Here is an 18,724-nt window from a genome sequence, read left to right as displayed (position 1 = left end):
TTGGGGTCAGCTTCAGCCTGACTCCTGACACAGACAGGTGGGAGCTCCTGAAATTTGGGGTCAATTTTACCCTGACTCCTGACACAGACAGGTGGGAGCTCCTGAAATTTGGGGTCAGTTTCTCCCTGACTCCTGACACAGACAGGTGGGAGATCCTGAAATTTGGGGTCAATTTCTCCCTGACTCCTGACACAGACAGGTGGGAGCTCCTGAAAATCGGGGTCAATTTCTCCGTGACTCCTGACACAGACAGGTGGGAGCTCCTGAAATTTGGGGTCAATTTTACCCTGACTCCTGACACAGACAGGTGAGAGCTCCTGAAATTCAGGGTCAATTTCTCCCTGACTCCTGACACAGACAGGTGAGAGCTCCTGAAATTCAGGGTCAATTTTACCCTGACTCCTGACACAGACAGGTGGGAGCTCCTGAAATTCGGGGTCAATTTCTCCGTGACTCCTGACACAGACAGGTGGGAGCTCCTGAAATTTGGGGTCAATTTCTCCCTGACTCCTGACACAGACAGGTGGGAGCTCCTGAAATTTGGGGTCAATTTTACCCTGACTCCTGACACAGACAGGTGGGAGCTCCTGAAATTTGGGGTCAATTTCTCCCTGACTCCTGACACAGACAGGTGGGAGCTCCTGAAATTCGGGGTCAGTTTCACCCTGACTCCTGACACAGACAGGTGGGAGCTCCTGAAATTCGGGGTCAATTTTACCCTGACTCCTGACACAGACAGGTGGGAGCTCCTGAAATTTGGGGTCAATTTCTCCCTGACTCCTGACACAGACAGGTGGGAGCTCCTGAAATTCGGGATCAGTTTCACCCTGACTCCTGACACAGACAGGTGGGAGCTCCTGAAAGTCGGGATCAGTTTCACCCTGACTCCTGACACAGATGAGTGGGACTTCCTGAATGAATTAACTTTTGGTTAATTTCAAGCCACTTTGGAGTTAATTTCAAGGGTTTGTCACAGATCCCGGACACCCTGACTCCTGAAACAGACCGGGTTGCACAAGCGGGAGTTCCCGAGAATTGTGGTGAAATGCCGGGTTCAAGGGGGATGGGGAGCAGGCTGCTGGGGAAGGCTGCACCTTCCTCGGCAATGGGGAAGGGAAGGGGGAGCACGCGGCCGGAGTTTGGGTTTAAAGGGAGGCTGAGCCCTCTGAAACCGAGAGAGAGAGAAAACCCCGCACTGTGCCCCGGTGAACTCTCCCTTCATCCGAATAAAGCTGTAGGACTCCTGTGTCTCCTTTAGGGACACTGGCTTTTCCCAGCGGGATTTTCTGCACACTTTGGGACCGCAGTCGCCTTTTCAGAGCGGGGTGACATCGTTTATGGGGCTGAGGAGCAGGGGCAGGAGGGGACAGGATGGGGCAGGAGGAGCAGGGGCTGCCTCTGCTCGGGGCAGGGACACAGGTTCTGTCCTGCTGGGATGTCACGACGGTGTCACTGCCGTGGGGCTCTGTCCTCTCACAGAGGAGGACACGGGGACTGTGTCATGGGGCTGTGTCCTCTCCTGGGTACAAGATGGGGACCGCCATGGGGCTCTGTCATTCACGGAGATGTCCAAACCATGGAGCTCTGTCCTCACGGGGAGGACACCCCGGACCCAATCTCCCGCCGCTCCCCCAGTCCCGGGGCCGCCTCGCTCCGTCCGTCCCTCCCTGGGCGGAGCGGCCGCGCAGGCCCGGCCCCCTCCCGCACTACATCTCCCATGGTGCCGCGCGGCCCAGCCCCTCTCCCGGACTACATCTCCCGTGGTTCCCCGCGCGGCGCGGGCCCCTCCCGCACTACATGTCCCGTGGTGCCCCGCGCGCGGCGGAGCGGGGCCGAGCAGCCCCGGCGGTGCCGCTGCCGGCCGGGCCGGGCGGGGCCGCGCAGGTGGAGCGGCCCCATGGAGCGGCCGAAGATGGCGGAGCTGGAGAGCCTGGAGACGGCGGCGGAGCACGAGCGGATCCTGCGCGAGATCGAGAGCACCGACACGGCCTGCATCGGCCCCACGCTCAGGTGCGGGAGCGCGGGGGGAGCGGGCATCCCGTGCGGCTCGGGGGGATGCGGGGGGTGCTCCCGGCAGGGCTGTGCCGGGGTTACCGGGGCAGCGCCGCTCCTGCCCTTTGCCAGCCGGTGTCACGGTGTCCCCGGCGGGCACCCCCGGGCTCCTTTGTTCTCCGAGCGGCCGCTGCCCCGGGGACAGCCCCGCTCCCTCGGCCGGGTTCGCCCCTTCCCTGCCCCGTCACGTCCTTCCCGTCGCTCCGGAGCCGCCGTTCCTCGGGGTTCGCTTCGGGCAGCGCAGCTCTGGCCCCGGTGCCCAGGGTGCTGTTAACGATAACCTGCGTCCCATGAGGAATCGCCCGATTTCCTAAAAAATGGGATTATTCTAGATCAGTTATCGCCATCCGTGCCGTGTTGTGGCTTGCTGGACCAAGTCAGCATCGCTGCCCTGAGATGCTGAGATAATTTATCGGTCCTTGTCATTCCCCCATCCCTGTAATCCCCCCATCCTTGTAATCCATCCCCCCGTCGTTCCCCCCTGGAAGTGCTGCAGAAGTTCTCCCAAGGACTCCGAGTCCCTGCCGAGCGCAGGTGTGTGTGTGATCCCCGAACGGACGGGGCGATTTCCAGCTCCTCCCGATCACCGGGAGCATCACGGAACCCCTCAGCAATGCCGGGCTTCAGCCGCCAGCAGATAACGCCGTTATCTCCGAGCTCAGCCCGGAGCTTGGTGCCTCCGGGAGGGGAATTTGGGGTTTGGGCTGGGCAGGGCTGGATGCGCTCAGGGCTGGAGCTTCCCCTGCCTTTATTTCTGTGCCTCCAATGTCCCGGTTGGAGCCTTGGAGCAGCTCCTGGGGCATCCCTGGGATTTGCAGCGGTGCTGGCACCGAGCTGGGCACAGAAATTTTGGGATTCGTGAGCCCGGCAGAGCCCTGGGCTCGCTCCAGCACGGCCCATCCCTCGGTTATTGGGAATTCTTGCACTTTTCTTCCTGGAGTTCTCCCGTGAAGCTTCTCGAGGTAAACTGAGCAGTGGGAGATGCTGGGAAGGAGATTTATTGTTCTGCAAAAACTGGTTTGGATGGTGGGAGCTGCCAGGGTGAGGAGTGTGGGTGGTTTTTTCCATTTCAGAGGAGAAAAAGTGCAGCTGATCTCGTCTCTTGATATTACAGTTAGGTGAGGAGTTGGGGTGGATGTGGAGCTTTGCATTCCCACAGGAAAAACCCCGAGTGTCCGGGCTGGGAGAGGTTTGGGGTTTATTCATTCACTGCTGGATGTGGGGACATTTAATTGTGATTAATGATCAGCGAGGGTGGCAGAGTTCAGGGTAAACACCAGAGGCAGGAAGAGAGGATGGTGGAAACTTTATTTTTTTTATGAAAGGTGACTCATTTCTTGTGGGCATCATGGAATAATTGTGTGTCCAGGAGCCAGGCTGGCTTCTCTGCCAGGAACTCCCAGAGCTCAGCTCGGGGCCAGGCTGGAGGCTGGGGCTTGGGTCTGCAGAACTGGGCTTTTATTGATTCCCGTGGTCTGCAGAACTGGGTTGTTATTGGTGCAGAACTGGGCTTTTATTGGGTTTTTTGGTTTGCAGAACTGGGCTTTTATTGGGTTTTTTGGTTTGCAGAACTGGGCTTTTATTGGTTCCTTTGGTTTCGAGAATTGGGCTTTTATTGGTTTTTTTGATTTCCAGAATTGGGTTTTTATGGGTTTCTTTGGTTTGCAGAACTGGGCTTTTATTGGTGCAGAATTGGGTTTTTATTGATTCCTTTGGTTTTCAGAATTGGGCTGTTACCAGTTCCTGATCCCTTTAGTTTGTAGAATTAGATGTCTATTGTTGCAGGATTGGGTTTTTATCAGTTCCTGACCCCCTTGGTGTCCAGAATTGGGCTGTTATTGCTTCCTTTGGTATCCAGAATTGGGCTGTTATTGATTCCTTTGGTTTCCAGAATTGGGCTGTTATTGATTCCTTTGGTATCCAGAATTGGGCTGTTATTGATTCCTTTGGTTTCCAGAATTGGGCTGTTATTGCTTCCTTTGGTATCCAGAATTGGGCTGTTATTGATTCCTTTGGTTTTCAGAACTGGGCTGTTATCAGTTCCTGATCCCCTCGGTTTTCAGAGTTGTGCTTTTTTTTGGTTCAGAATTTGGTTTTTATCAGTCCCTGATCCCTTTAGTTTGTAGAATTAGACGTCTATTGTTGCAGGATTGGGTTTTTATCAGTTCCTGACCCCCTTGCTGTGCAGAACTGCCATTCCATAGGGGCAGAGCTGGGTGTTTGTGGGCTCCTGACCCCCTTGGTGTGCAGAACTGCCATTCCATAGGTGCAGAATTGGGTGTTTATCAGTTCCTGACCCCCTTGGTGTGCAGAGTTCCCATTCCATAGGGGCAGGATTGGGTGTTTGTGGGTTCCTGACCCCCTTGCTGTGCAGAACTGCCGTTTCATAGGGGCAGGATTGGGTGTTTATCAGTTCCTGACCCCCTTGGTGTGCAGAATTGCCATGTAATTGTTGCAGGACTGGGTGTTTATCAGTTCCTGACCCCCTTGCTGTGCAGAACTGCCATTCCATAGGGGCAGGACTGGGTGTCTGTGGGCTCCTGGCTCCTCGGGGACATTCCCGGGCTCGGACGGGAGCTGCGGGTCCCGCCCTTGGCCCCTGTGGCTGGGTGGGGTCCGGCCCAGCCCAGCAGGGTGGCACATGCCAGGGGCACAAAGTCCTGCCGGGAGGGGACTCCTCTCCTTGGGGTCCCTCCCAGCCCCGCTGCGGCGGGGGGAGCAGCCCGGCCCTCCTGGGGAGGGGGATTGGGGACCCCACTGGGGGAACTGAGACCCCACTGGGGGCACTGGGCACCCCAATGGGGGAATTGTGACCCTGATGGGACATTGGGATCCTAATGGGGGAATTGGGGATCCCAGTGGGGGCACTGGGGACATCTCTGGGGGCACTGAGACCCCACTGGGGACCCTAGTGGGTTAATTGGGACCCCGATGGGGGTACTGGGACCCCCAATAGGGCTCTTGGGGACCCCCAGTGGGGGAATTGAGATCCCACTGGGGGAATTGGGGACCCCACTGGGGGCACTGGAGACCCCCGATGGGGGAATTGTGACCCTGATGGGACACTGGGACCCTGGTGGGGGAATTGAGACCCTACTGGGGGCACTGGGGACCCCCAATGGGGGAATTGTGACCCTGATGGGACATTGGGATCCTAATGGGGGAATTGGGAATCTGCTGGGGGCACTGGGGATCCCAGTGGGGGAACTGGGGGAATTGGGACCCCGATGGGGGACTGGGGACCCTGATGGGGGAATTGAGACCCTACTGGGACATTGGGGACCCCCAGTGGGGGAATTGAGACCCTGATGGGACACTGGGATCCCAATGGGGGCATTGGGGACCCCTGATGGGGGAACTGGGACCCCGATGGGGGAATTGGGACCCCGATGGGGGAATTGTGACCCCAGGGGCAGCGCTGGCCCCGGGCTGTGTGCCCTGCCAGGCTCTGTGGCATGCGAGGGGCACGGAGCTCAGGATGCTCTCCCTGCCCTTGGCCTCTCCTGATTGCAGCCCTGCTGCTGACTGCACCTGCCCTGCTCCCTCCCTCTGCTGCCAGCCCCTTTCCTCAGGGGTTTGGGGTCCTCCTGCTCTGCCTTTGGGGGAGCCCTGTACCTCTGCAGGGCCAGAAAAGCTTCAGGGGAGGAGAAGCTGGGACCTGAGAGCAGCTCCTGGCTCAGGGTGACCCCAGTGCCCTCATCCCTGCTGGGTTTAGCTGAGCTTGATCTCTCTGTCCCCTTGAGCTGGGCTTTCCAGCTGCAGATATTTTATAGATTTATAGATTTAATATTTATAGATAGAGAGATATAGCTCAAATATTTTTAGTATTATGTATTACAAAATAAAAATGTTTGAAGAACTTTCTGTGCCCTAAAGCCAGCTCTTGGCTAACTGGGCCAGTGCTCTCATTTTTATTTTGTTTATTGAAGCTTTTTCTTTCTGTCCCCTTGAGCTGGGGTTTCTATTTAGAGATATATTTTTGACTAAAAAATACATAAATACTTTTAGTATTTTATATATTACAAAAAATGTTTCCAATAAAAATGTTTGAAGAAATTTCTCTAACTTAAAACCAGCTCTTGGCTGTGATACTCAACTGCTCTCATTTTTATTGTGTTTAATTAAAGTTTGTGCCTCTTTCTGTCCCCTTGAGCTGGGGTTTGTATTTAGAGATAGAGGTTTATTTATAGGTTTATTTATAGGTTTATTTATAGGTTTATTTATTGATTTATTGATTTATTTATTGATTTATTTATTGATTTTTTATTGATTTATTTTGTTTTTATAGATTAATAGACACTGATATATTTTAAAATATGTAATTATCATATATTACAACAAATGTTCACAATAAAAATATTTGAAGACTTTTTAGGGGAACAGAAACTTTCCAACTTACAGTAGCCAGGAGCTGGTTTTGATACCCAAGTGCTCTCATTTTTATTGTTTTTAATTCAAGTTTGTGGTTCTTTCTGTCCCCTTGAGCTGGGGTTTGTATTTATAGATATATTCACATAGATATATTCACATAGATATATTCACATAGATATATTCACATAGATATATTCATATAGATTGACATATTTTAAGTATTTTTAGTAATATATATCACAAAAATGTTTTTAATAAAAATGTTTCGAGACCTTTTAGAGGAAGAGAAACTTTCTGCATTCAAACCAGCTCTTGGCTAGCTGGGATACCCCAGTGCTCTCATTTTTCTGGTGTTTAATTGAAGTTTGTGTCTCTTTCTGTCCCCTTGAGCTGGGTTTGTATTTATTTTTCTGTTCTATATTACAAGAGCTGTTGGTATTATTTTCAATCAGCACTGGCCTGGGACATTCCAGCTCGGGGACACTGGGGTTTCCTTGTGGCAGCCCTTAAAATGGGGGTGAAACCTCACCCCTGTCCCTGGGATAGCTGAATTTAGAATCATTTAAAATCATTTAAAATCATTTTAAAGTGGTTTAAGTAATTTTAAAGTGGTTTAAGTCATTTTAAAAGCAGTTTAAATTACTTAAAAGCGGTTTAAGTGATTTTAAAGCAGTTTAAATCATTAAAAGCAGTTTTTATTCAGCCCCTGGGGATGTTTCTCTGTCCTGACCCCCCTGCAGTGTCCTTCAGCACCTGGTGTCACCTCCTGGCTCAAGGCCAGCCTGGATTAAGTCACTTTTTAATCCTCTCTGCCTCAGCACCTGGGGCTGTGCCAGCCCTGCCGCCTTTGGGGAGCTGCTGCAGGAGTTCTGAGCAGCCTTTGATGAATTCCAGAGGATTTAATCAGCATTTGATGAGTTCAAGCAGCCCTGGGAGCCGCCCAGGTGTGCTCACCAGGGTTTGGGTCTTCTCTCTGCTTTTGAATCCCGTCAGGCTGCAGCAGGAATTTTGCAGCAGGAATTGTTCCTGAGTCCCAGCAGGAATTGTTCCTTGCAGGGATTCATTCCCTGAGCCCCAGCAGGAATTGTTCCTTGCAGGGATTCATTCCCTGGGCCCCAGCAGGAATTGTTCCTTGCAGGGATTCATTCCCTGAGTCCCAGCAGGAATTGTTCCTTGCAGGGATTCCCTCAGTCCCAGCAGGAATTGTTCCTTGCAGGGATTCCCTGAGCCCCAGCAGGAATTGTTCCCTGAGCCCCAGCAGGAATTGTTCCTTGCAGGGATTCCCTGAGCCCCAGCAGGAATTGTTCCTTGCAGGGATTCCCTCAGTCCCAGCAGGAATTGTTCCTTGCAGGGATTCCCTGAGTCCCAGCAGGAATTGTTCCTTGCAGGGATTCCCTCAGTCCCAGCAGGAATTGTTCCTTGCAGGGATTCATTCCCTGAGCCCCAGCAGGAATTGTTCCTTGCATGGATTCCCTGAGCCCCAGCAGGAATTGTTCCTTGCAGGGATTCCCTGAGCCCCAGCAGGAATTGTTCCTTGCAGGGATTCATTCCCTGAGCCCCAGCAGGAATTGTTCCTTGCAGGGATTCCCTGAGCCCCAGCAGGAATTGTTCCTTGCAGGGATTCCATCAGTCCCAGCAGGAATTGTTCCTTGCAGGGATTCATTCCCTGAGCCCCAGCAGGAATTGTTCCTTGCAGGGATTCCCTCAGTCCCAGCAGGAATTGTTCCTTGCAGGGATTCCCTCAGTCCCAGCAGGAATTGTTCCTTGCATGGATTCCCTGAGCCCCAGCAGGAATTGTTCCTTGCAGGGATTCATTCCCTGAGCCCCAGCAGGAATTGTTCCTTGCAGGGATTCCATCAGTCCCAGCAGGAATTGTTCCTTGCAGGGATTCATTCCCTCAGTCCCAGCAGGAATTGTTCCTTGCAGGGATTCCCTCAGCCCCAGCAGGAATTGTTCCTTGCAGGGATTCCCTCAGTCCCAGCAGGAATTGTTCCTTGCAGGGATTCATTCCCTCAGTCCCAGCAGGAATTGTTCCTTGCAGGGATTCATTCCCTCAGTCCCAGCAGGAATTGTTCCTTGCAGGGATTCATTCCCTGAGTCCCAGCAGGAATTGTTCCTTGCAGGGATTCCCTCAGTCCCATCAGGAATTGTTCCTTGTAGGGATTCATTCCCTGAGTCCCAGCAGGAATTGTTCCTTGCAGGGATTCCCTGAGCCCAGCAGGAATTGTTCCTTGCAGGGATTCATTCCCTCAGCCCCAGCAGGAATTGTTCCTTGCAGGGATTCCCTGAGCCCCAGCAGGAATTGTTCCTTGCAGGGATTCATTCCCTGAGCCACAGCAGGAATTGTTCCTTGCAGGGATTCATTCCCTGAGCCCCAGCAGGAATTGTTCCTTGCAGGGATTCCCTGAGCCCCATCAGGAATTGTTCCTTGCAGGGATTCCCTGAGCCCCAGCAGGAATTGTTCCTTGCAGGGATTCCCTCAGTCCCAGCAGGAATTGTTCCTTGCAGGGATTCCCTGGGCCCCAGCAGGAATTGTTCCTTGCAGGGATTCCCTGAGCCCCAGCAGGAATTGTTCCTTGCAGGGATTCCCTCAGCCCCAGCAGGAATTGTTCCTTGCAGGGATTCCCTGAGTCCCAGCAGGAATTGTTCCTTGCAGGGATTCATTCCCTCGGCCCCAGCAGGAATTGTTCCTTGCAGGGATTCCCTCAGCCCCAGCAGGAATTGTTCCTTGCAGGGATTCCCTGAGTCCCAGCAGGAATTGTTCCTTGCAGGGATTCCCTGAGTCCCAGCAGGAATTGTTCCTTGCAGGGATTCCCTGAGTCCCAGCAGGAATTGTTCCTTGCAGGGATTCCCTGAGTCCCAGCAGGAATTGTTCCTTGCAGGGATTCCCTGAGCCCCAGCAGGAATTGTTCCTTGCAGGGATTCCCTGAGCCCCAGCAGGAATTGTTCCTTGCAGGGATTCCCTGAGCCCCAGCAGGAATTGTTCCTTGTAGGGATTCATTCCCTGAGCCCAGCAGGAATTGTTCCCTGAGCCCCAGCAGGAATTGTTCCTTGCAGGGATTCATTCCCTGGGCCCCAGCAGGAATTGTTCCTGGCAGGGATTCCCTGAGTCTCATCAGGAATTGTTCCTTTCATGGATTCCCTCAGCCCCAGCAGGAATTGTTCCTTGCAGGGATTCATTCCCTCAGCTCCAGCAGGAATTGTTCCTTGCAGGGATTCCCTGAGCCCCAGCAGGAATTGTTCCTTGCAGGGATTCCCTGAGCCCCAGCAGGAATTGTTCCTTGCAGGGATTCATTCCCTCAGTCCCAGCAGGAATTGTTCCTTGCAGGGATTCATTCCCTCAGTCCCAGCAGGAATTGTTCCTTGCAGGGATTCATTCCCTCAGTCCCAGCAGGAATTGTTCCTTGCAGGGATTCCCTGGGCCCCAGCAGGAATTGTTCCTTGCAGGGATTCATTCCCTCAGCCCCAGCAGGAATTGTTCCTTGCATGGATTCCCTCAGTCCCAGCAGGAATTGTTCCTTGCAGGGATTCCCTGAGTCCCAGCAGGAATTGTTCCTTGCAGGGATTCATTCCCTGAGCCCCAGCAGGAATTGTTCCTTGCAGGGATTCCCTCAGTCCCAGCAGGAATTGTTCCTTGCAGGGATTCATTCCCTGAGCCCCAGCAGGAATTGTTCCTTGCAGGGATTCATTCCCTGAGTCCCAGCAGGAATTGTTCCTTGCATGGATTCCCTCAGTCCCAGCAGGAATTGTTCCTTGCAGGGATTCCCTGAGCCCCAGCAGGAATTGTTCCTTGCAGGGATTCATTCCCTGAGCCCCAGCAGGAATTGTTCCTTGCAGGGATTCCCTGGGCCCCAGCAGGAATTGTTCCTTGCAGGGATTCCCTCAGTCCCAGCAGAAATTGTTCCTTGCAGGGATTCATTCCCTCAGCCCCAGCAGGAATTGTTCCTTGCAGGGATTCCCTCAGTCCCAGCAGAAATTGTTCCTTGCAGGGATTCATTCCCTCAGCCCCAGCAGGAATTGTTCCTTGCAGGGATTCCCTCAGTCCCAGTTCCCCTGCCCTGGCAGCTCAGGTGTGCCACCTGCACCTCTGCCTTCCCCTGCAGTGCCAGGGGCTGGGAAGGCTCAGGATTTATTCCCAGGGGATTCTTGTTATTCCTTGCCTGATTCTGTGCCTTTTGTGTCCCCTGGAAACAATTTCCAGGTGATTCTTTTAATTCCCTGCCTGATTCTCTGCCTTTTTTGTCCTCTGGCAATGATTCCCAGGTGATTCTTGTAATTCCTTGCTTGAGTCTGTGACTTTTTTTGTCTTCTTCAAACGATGTCCAGGTGTTTCTTGTAATTCCCTGCCTGATTCTGTGCCTTTGGTGTCCTCTGGCAATGATTTCCAGGTGAATCTTGTTATTCCCTGCCTGATTCTGTGCCTTTGATGTCCTCTGGCAATGATTCCCAGGTGATTCTTGTAATTCCCTGTCTGATTCTGTGCCTTTTGTGTCCCCTGGAAACAATTTCCAGGTGATTCTTGTAATTCCCTGACTTATTCCCTGACTTTTGTGTCCCCTGGCTATGATTCCCAGGTGATTCTCGTTATTCCTTGCTTGAGTCTGTGACATTTTTGTCCTCTTCAAATTATTTCCAGGTGATTCTTGCTATTCCTTGCTCGATTCTTTGACTTTTGTGTCCCCTGGCAATGATTTCCAGGTGATTCTTGTAATTCATTCCCTGATTCTGTGACTTTTGTTTCCCCTGGAAACAATTTCCAGGTGATTCATTTTATTCCCTGCCTGATTGTGTGACTTTTTGTGTCCTCTTTAAATGATTTCCAGGTGATTCTTGTAATTCCCTGCCTGATTCTGTGACTTTGGTGTCCTCTGGCAATGATTCCCAGGTGATTCTTGTAATTCCCTCCCTGATTCTGTGGCCTTTTTTGTCCCCTGGCTATGATTTCCAGGTGATTCTTTTTATTCCCTGCCTTTTTTTATCCTCTTTAAATGATTTCCAGGTGATTCTTTTTATTCTCTGTCTTTTTTCGTCCTCTGGCAACGATTCCCAGGTGATTCTTGTAATTCCCTGCCTTTTTTTTTTGTCCTCTTTAAATGATTTCCAGGTGATTCTTTTTATTCTCTGTCTTTTTTCGTCCTCTGGCAATGATTTCCAGGTGATTCTTGTAATTCCCTGCCTTTTTTTTTTGTCCTCTTTAAATGATTTCCAGGTGATTCTTTTTATTCTCTGTCTTTTTTCGTCCTCTGGCAATGATTTCCAGGTGATTCTTGTCCTTCCCTGCCTTTTTTTGTCCTCTGGCAATGATTTCCAGGTGATTCTTGTCCTTCCCTGCCTTTTTTTGTCCTCTTTAAATGATTTCCAGGTGATTCTTGTCCTTCCCTGCCTTTTTTTGTCCTCTTTAAATGATTTCCAGGTGATTCTTGTCCTTCCCTGCCTGAGTCTGTGATTTTTGAGTCCTGCAAGCAGCTCCTCCCGGGTGTTGTTCCCTCCCAGGGGTGTGTTTGCTTTCCAGGCTGTTCCTTGGTGCTCCACCTTTATGGATCCTGTCTGGTGCTTCCCAGTGCCCTGCAGGACAGTCGGAATGTTGTGCCTGGGAGGGGTCAGCCAGGCTGGGGGTTTGTCTGGGATCACAGGGATGTGGAACTGTGAGAGGGAAGATGTGGATTTGCAGGGATCAGAGCAGTGAGAGGAGGCTCAGCGAGGTCCTGGGCAGCTCTGAGTGGATTAAGGCAGGGCTGGAATTGAGCTGAGCTCCCCAAATCCTGGCTCAGCTCCAGTGCCTGGGTGTTGTCCATGCCCACTCCCTGCCTGGCACCTCCCTGTGCCCAGCTGGGACAGAGCAGCTCCAGCTTCTCTTTCCTTGGGGTTTTTGGGGTTTGTGTCTGGGGTGTTTGGCAGGTCAGGGAATCCTGGAATGGTTTGGGTGGGAAGGGCCCTTAAGGATGGTCCTGTTCCCCCACCTTGCACTGTCCCAGTGTCCAGCCCTGGACACCCCCGGGCTCCAGGGGCAGCCCCAGCTCCTCTGGGAGTTCCAGCCCAGCCTGGAATTCTTGGCTCCTGAGCTGATCCTGCTGCTGTGGACAGGGAATGTTCTCTGGGATATTTTCTCCTGTATTTCCCAGTGGTGCAGGGTTGGAATTCTGCCAGTCCTGTGGCATCAGGGGTTCTGGAGCTGAGCTTGGGGAAGTGAGCTCAGAGTCTCAGCTGGACAAAGCAGAGCAGCTCCAGGGTGGGTGTGGTGGATGCAGTGGTGATTCCTCAGTCATGTCAGGTGCTCTGCTTGCAGGCACAGTTCTGGATGTTGCTCAGTTCCTCTCAGCTCTCAAATAATCCCCTTGATCCCCCTCACAGCACTGGTGACCTTCAGTTACTCTTTAGAAAGCACTTTGCACTTAAGCCAAGGACGTAAAAAATTTGCAAAAGGAACTCAGAGGAGGAAAAGTAACAAAACAACCCCCCCAAAATTGTATTGAGTAGCTGAACAGAGCTGTCAGCTCATTTGCTGTGTGCCAGCCAGATGTGACTCAGGCAAGTCCTGGGGCTCTTCCTTGTCCCCTCTGGGCTCCCAGCATCTCTCTCCTAAGCTGGAAGCTGTTTTACAACTTTGGAAAAATCCTCTGACCTTTATTATTTCCCACAGCTGTGCCTTTGGTGCAGGATGGAAAAGTGACCCAGCTGGAGGAGGTTTGGCTGTGGGGTGTCCCAGATTTCCAGCCAGGCAGGAGCTGGCACAGAGGGATTTGGTGGGGCCACAGCCAGGACTGAGTTTTGCTGGCTTTAGGGAAGTTCAGGAGGTTTGGGCAGACACAAACCTGGCTCGTTCCTGCTCTGTGCTCGTGGGGAGGGAGTTTTGTCCTCTCCCTCCTCCTGGGAGTTATTTCCCAGCTGGATCTGCTCCCTCCACCTCCTGCTGGGCTCCTTTGTGGCTTCCCAGTGTCTAGACTGGCCCTGGGCTTTGGGGCTCTGGGTTCCAGCTGTGCTCTCACATCCCAGGCTCTGCTCTGTCCCTTCCCTGCCCTCCCTGAGCCTCTGGAACTCTGCTTGAGCAGGGAGAGCACAGAGCAGGAGCATCCCTGGAGCTGCTGGGCTGGAGCAGGGCTGGCCAGGCTGTCCCACTTTGGGAATTCTGGTTCCCCTGGATGAGCAGGGAGAGCAGGAGCATCCCTGGAGCAGGGCTGGCCAGGCTGTCCCAGTTTGGGAATTCTGGTTCCTTTAGATGAGCAGGGAGAGCAGGAGCATCCCTGGGGATGGAGCAGGGCTGGCCAGGCTGTCCCACTTTGGGAATTCTGCTTCCCTTGGATGAGCAGGGAGAGCAGGAGCATCCCTGGAGCTGCTGGGCTGGAGCAGGGGTGGCCAGGGTGTCCCAGCTTGGGAATTCTGCTTCCCTTGGATGAGCAGGGAGAGCAGGGGCATCCCTGGAGCAGGACTGGCCAGGCTGTCCCAGTTTGGGAATTTTGGTTCCTTTAGATGAGCAGGGAGAGCAGGGGCATCCCTGGGGCTGGAGCAGGACTGGCCAGGCTCTCCCAGTTTGGGAATTCTGGTTCCTTTAGATGAGCAGGGGCATCCCTGGAGCAGGACTGGCCAGGCTGTCCCAGTTTGGGAATTTTGGTTCCTTTAGATGAGCAGGGAGAGCAGAGCATCCCTGGAGCAGGGGTGGCCAGGCTGTCCCAGCTGGGAATTCTGCTTTCCTTGGATGAGCAGGCAGAGCACAGAGCAGGAGCATCCCTGGGGATGGAGCAGGGGTGGCCAGGCTGTCCCAGTTTGGGAATTCTGCTTTCCTTGGATGAGCAGGAGCATCCCTGGGGCTGGAGCAGGGGTGGCCAGGCTGTCCCAGTTTGGGAATTCTGCTTTCCTTGGAAGAGCAGGAGCATCCCTGGGGATGGAGCAGGGGTGGCCAGGCTGTCCCAGCCTGTCCTGGGGTGGCACAGGGACAGTGTCTGAGGTGCAGATGGGGAGAGGAGGAAGCACAGCCCATGGCTGAACGCCTTCCCTGGGTTTGTTCTGGAATTTCTGCTCCCTGCAGGACAGCCCTGCTGGGCTGTGCCCCTCAGCCCTGCTGGCAGAGAGGAAGGAGAGCCTGGGCCAGCTTTGGGGTGGAGGGGATTTTCCCTTCCTCACTCAGAGGGAAAAGATCCAAAAATCATCCCCAGCCCCTGTAAAACCCCCTGGGGCTGCACGCTGAGCTAAACTCACACTGGGTGCTCCAGGCTTGGCCTGGCTCCACCAGCCCCATCCCTTTCCAGGCAGGAATTCATGGAATATCAGCACACTGAGCTGGAATTGCACTGGGTGCTCCAGACTTTGCCTGGGCTCCGTGAATCCCATCCCCAGCAGCCCCATCCCTTTCCAGGCAGGAATTCAGGAATATCAGCACACTGAGCTGGAATGACACTGAGTGCTCCAGACTTTGCCTGGCTCCATGAATCCCATCTCAATCAACCCCATCCCTTTTTTTCAGGCAGGAATTCAGGGATATCAGCACACTGAGCTGGAATTGCACTGGGTGCTCCAGACTTTGCCTGGGCTCCATGAATCCCATCCCCTTTTCCAAGCAGGAATTCAGGGATATCAGCACACTGAGTGCTCCAGACTTTGCCTGCTCCATGAATCCCATCCCTTTTCCAGACAGGAATTCAGGGATATCAGCACACTGGGTGCTCCAGACTTTGCCTGGCTCCATGAATCCCATCTCCTTTTCCAAGCAGGAATTCAGGGATATCAGCACACTGGGTGCTCCAGACTTTGCCTGGCTCCATGAATCCCATCTCAACCAACCCCATCCCTTTTTTTCAGGCAGGAATTCAGGGATATCAGTACACTGAGCTGGAATGACACTGAGTGCTCCAGACTTTGCCTGGCTCCATGAATCCCATCCCCTTTTCCAGACAGGAATTCAGGGATATCAGCACACTGGACGCTCCAGACTTTGCCTGGCTCCATGAATCCCATCCCCTTTTCCAGACAGGAATTCAGGGATATCAGCACACTGGGTGCTCCAGACTTTTCCTGGTTCCATGAATCCCATCCCCTTTTCCAAGCAGGAATTCAGGGATATCAGCACACTGGGTGCTCCAGACTTTGCCTGGCTCCATGAATCCCATCTCAACCAGCCCCATCCCTTTTTTTCAGGCAGGAATTCAGGGATATCAGTACACTGAGCTGGAATTGCACTGGGTGCTCCAGACTTTGCCTGGCTCCATGAATCCCATCCCCTTTTCCAGACAGTAATTCAGGGATATCAGCACACTGAGTGCTCCAGACTTTGTTTGGCTCCATGAATCCCATCCCTTTTCCAGACAGGAATTCAGGGATATCAGCACACTGGGTGCTCCAGACTTTGCCTGGCTCCATGAGGGATATCAGCACACTGAGCTGGAATTGCACTGGGTGCTCCAGACTTTGCCTGGCTCCATGAATCCCATCCCTTTTCCAGGCAGGAATTCAGGGATATCAGCACACTGGGTGCTCCAGACTTTGCCTGGCTCCATGAATCCCATCCCCTTTTCCAGGCAGTAATTGATGGAATATCAGCACACTGAGCTGGAATGGTGCTGAGTGCTCCAGACTTTGCTTGGCTCCATGAATCCCATCTCAACCAACCCCATCCCTTTTTTCCAGGCAGGAATTCATGGAATATCAGCACACTGAGCTGGAATTGCACTGGGTGCTCCAGACTTTGCCTGGGCTCCATGAATCTCACTCCCAGCAGCCCCATCCCTTTTCCAGACAGTAATTCAGGGATATCAGCACACTGAGCTGGAATGACACTGAGTGCTCCAGACTTTCCTGGCTCCGCCAGCCCCATCCCTTTTCCAGGCAGGAATTCAGGGATATCAGCACGCTGGGTGCTCCAGACTTTGCCTGCTCCATGAGTCCCATCCCTTTTCCAGGCAGGAATTCAGGGATATCAGCACACTGGGTGCTCCAGACTTTGCCTGCTCCATGAATCCCATCCCTTTTCCAGGCAGGAATTCAGGGATATCAGCACACTGGGTGCTCCAGACTTTGCCTGCTCCATGAATCCCATCCCTTTTCCAAGCAGGAATTCAGGGATATCAGCACACTGGGTGCTCCAGACTTTGCCTGGCTCCATGAATCCCATCCCCAGCAGCCCCATCCCTTTTCCAAGCAGGAATTCAGGGATATCAGCACACTGAGTGCTCCAGACTTTGCCTGGGCTCCATGAATCCCATCCCTTTTCCAGGCAGGAATTCAGGGATATCAGCACACTGAGTGCTCCAGACTTTGCCTGGCTCCATGAATCCCATCCCTTTTCCAGGCAGGAATTCAGGGATATCAGCACACTGAGCTGGAATGACACTGAGTGCTCCAGACTTTGCCTGGCTCCATGAATCCCATCCCCTTTTCCAGACAGGAATTCAGGGATATCAGCACACTGGGTGCTCCAGACTTTTCCTGGTTCCATGAATCCCATCCCCTTTTCCAAGCAGGAATTCAGGGATATCAGCACACTGAGTGCTCCAGACTTTGCTTGGCTCCATGAGTCCCATCTCAACCACCCCCATCCCTTTTTTTCAGGCAGGAATTCAGGGATATCAGCACACTGAGCTGTAATGACTCTGAGTGCTCCAGACTTTGCCTGGCTCCATGAATCCCATCCCTTTTCCAGACAGGAATTCAGGGATATCAGCACACTGGGTGCTCCAGACTTTGCCTGGCTCCATGAATCCCATCTCAACCAACCCCATCCCTTTTTTCCAGGCAGGAATTCATGGAATATCAGCACATTGAGCTGGAATTGCACTGGGTGCTCCAGACTTTGCCTGGCTCCATGAATCCCATCCCCTTTTCCAAGCAGGAATTCAGGGATATCAGCACCCTGGGTGCTCCAGACTTTGCCTGCTCCATGAATCCCATCCCTTTTCCAAGCAGGAATTCAGGGATATCAGCACACTGGGTGCTCCAGACTTTGCTTGGCTCCATGAATCCCATCTCAACCAACCCCATCCCTTTTTTCCAGGCAGGAATTCATGGAATATCAGCACACTGAGCTGGAATTGCACTGGGTGCTCCAGACTTTGCCTGGGCTCCATGAATCTCACTCCCAGCAGCCCCATCCCTTTTCCAGACAGTAATTCAGGGATATCAGCACACTGAGCTGGAATGACACTGAGTGCTCCAGACTTTCCTGGCTCCGCCAGCCCCATCCCTTTTCCAGGCAGGAATTCAGGGATATCAGCACGCTGGGTGCTCCAGACTTTGCCTGCTCCATGAGTCCCATCCCTTTTCCAGGCAGGAATTCAGGGATATCAGCACACTGGGTGCTCCAGACTTTGCCTGCTCCATGAATCCCATCCCTTTTCCAAGCAGGAATTCAGGGATATCAGCACACTGGGTGCTCCAGACTTTGCCTGGCTCCATGAATCCCATCCCCAGCAGCCCCATCCCTTTTCCAAGCAGGAATTCAGGGATATCAGCACACTGAGTGCTCCAGACTTTGCCTGGGCTCCATGAATCCCATCCCTTTTCCAGGCAGGAATTCAGGGATATCAGCACACTGAGTGCTCCAGACTTTGCCTGGCTCCATGAATCCCATCCCTTTTCCAGGCAGGAATTCAGGGATATCAGCACACTGAGCTGGAATGACACTGAGTGCTCCAGACTTTGCCTGGCTCCATGAATCCCATCCCCTTTTCCAGACAGGAATTCAGGGATATCAGCACACTGGGTGCTCCAGACTTTTCCTGGTTCCATGAATCCCATCCCCTTTTCCAAGCAGGAATTCAGGGATATCAGCACACTGAGTGCTCCAGACTTTGCTTGGCTCCATGAGTCCCATCTCAACCACCCCCATCCCTTTTTTTCAGGCAGGAATTCAGGGATATCAGCACACTGAGCTGTAATGACTCTGAGTGCTCCAGACTTTGCCTGGCTCCATGAATCCCATCCCTTTTCCAGACAGGAATTCAGGGATATCAGCACACTGGGTGCTCCAGACTTTGCCTGGCTCCATGAATCCCATCTCAACCAACCCCATCCCTTTTTTCCAGGCAGGAATTCATGGAATATCAGCACATTGAGCTGGAATTGCACTGGGTGCTCCAGACTTTGCCTGGCTCCATGAATCCCATCCCTTTTCCAGGCAGGAATTCATGGAATATCAGCACACTGAGCTGGAATTGCACTGGGTGCTCCAAACTTTGCCTGGCTCCATGAATCCCATCCCTTTTCCAGGCAGGAATTCAGGGATATCAGCACACTGGGTGCTCCAGACTTTGCCTGGCTCCATGAATCCCATCCCTTTTCCAGACAGGAATTCAGGGATATCAGCACACTGGGT

At 52.9% G+C, this 18,724-nt stretch overlaps 1 protein-coding gene across 4 annotated transcripts in view; it reads left to right on the top strand.

The window, feature by feature from the left end:
- Nucleotides 1-1,831: 1,831 nt before the first annotated feature.
- EXOC6B (exocyst complex component 6B) overlaps nt 1,832-18,724 on the top strand; it is a 328,073-nt gene continuing 311,180 nt past the window's right edge. For all 4 annotated transcript variants that reach the window (XM_059845563.1, XM_059845562.1, XM_059845564.1 and 1 more), the window contains exon 1: nt 1,832-2,010. In XM_059845563.1, the coding sequence (XP_059701546.1) occupies nt 1,898-2,010 (113 nt within the window). In that variant the 5' untranslated portion in view covers nt 1,832-1,897. The remainder of the gene's footprint in view (nt 2,011-18,724) is intronic.

This window comes from Haemorhous mexicanus, chromosome 4 (genome assembly GCF_027477595.1).
Source record: "Haemorhous mexicanus isolate bHaeMex1 chromosome 4, bHaeMex1.pri, whole genome shotgun sequence".
Lineage (NCBI taxonomy): Eukaryota > Metazoa > Chordata > Aves > Passeriformes > Fringillidae > Haemorhous > Haemorhous mexicanus.
Note: the sequence above shows the minus strand (reverse complement) of the source record. Positions and strands in the feature narration are given on the sequence as shown.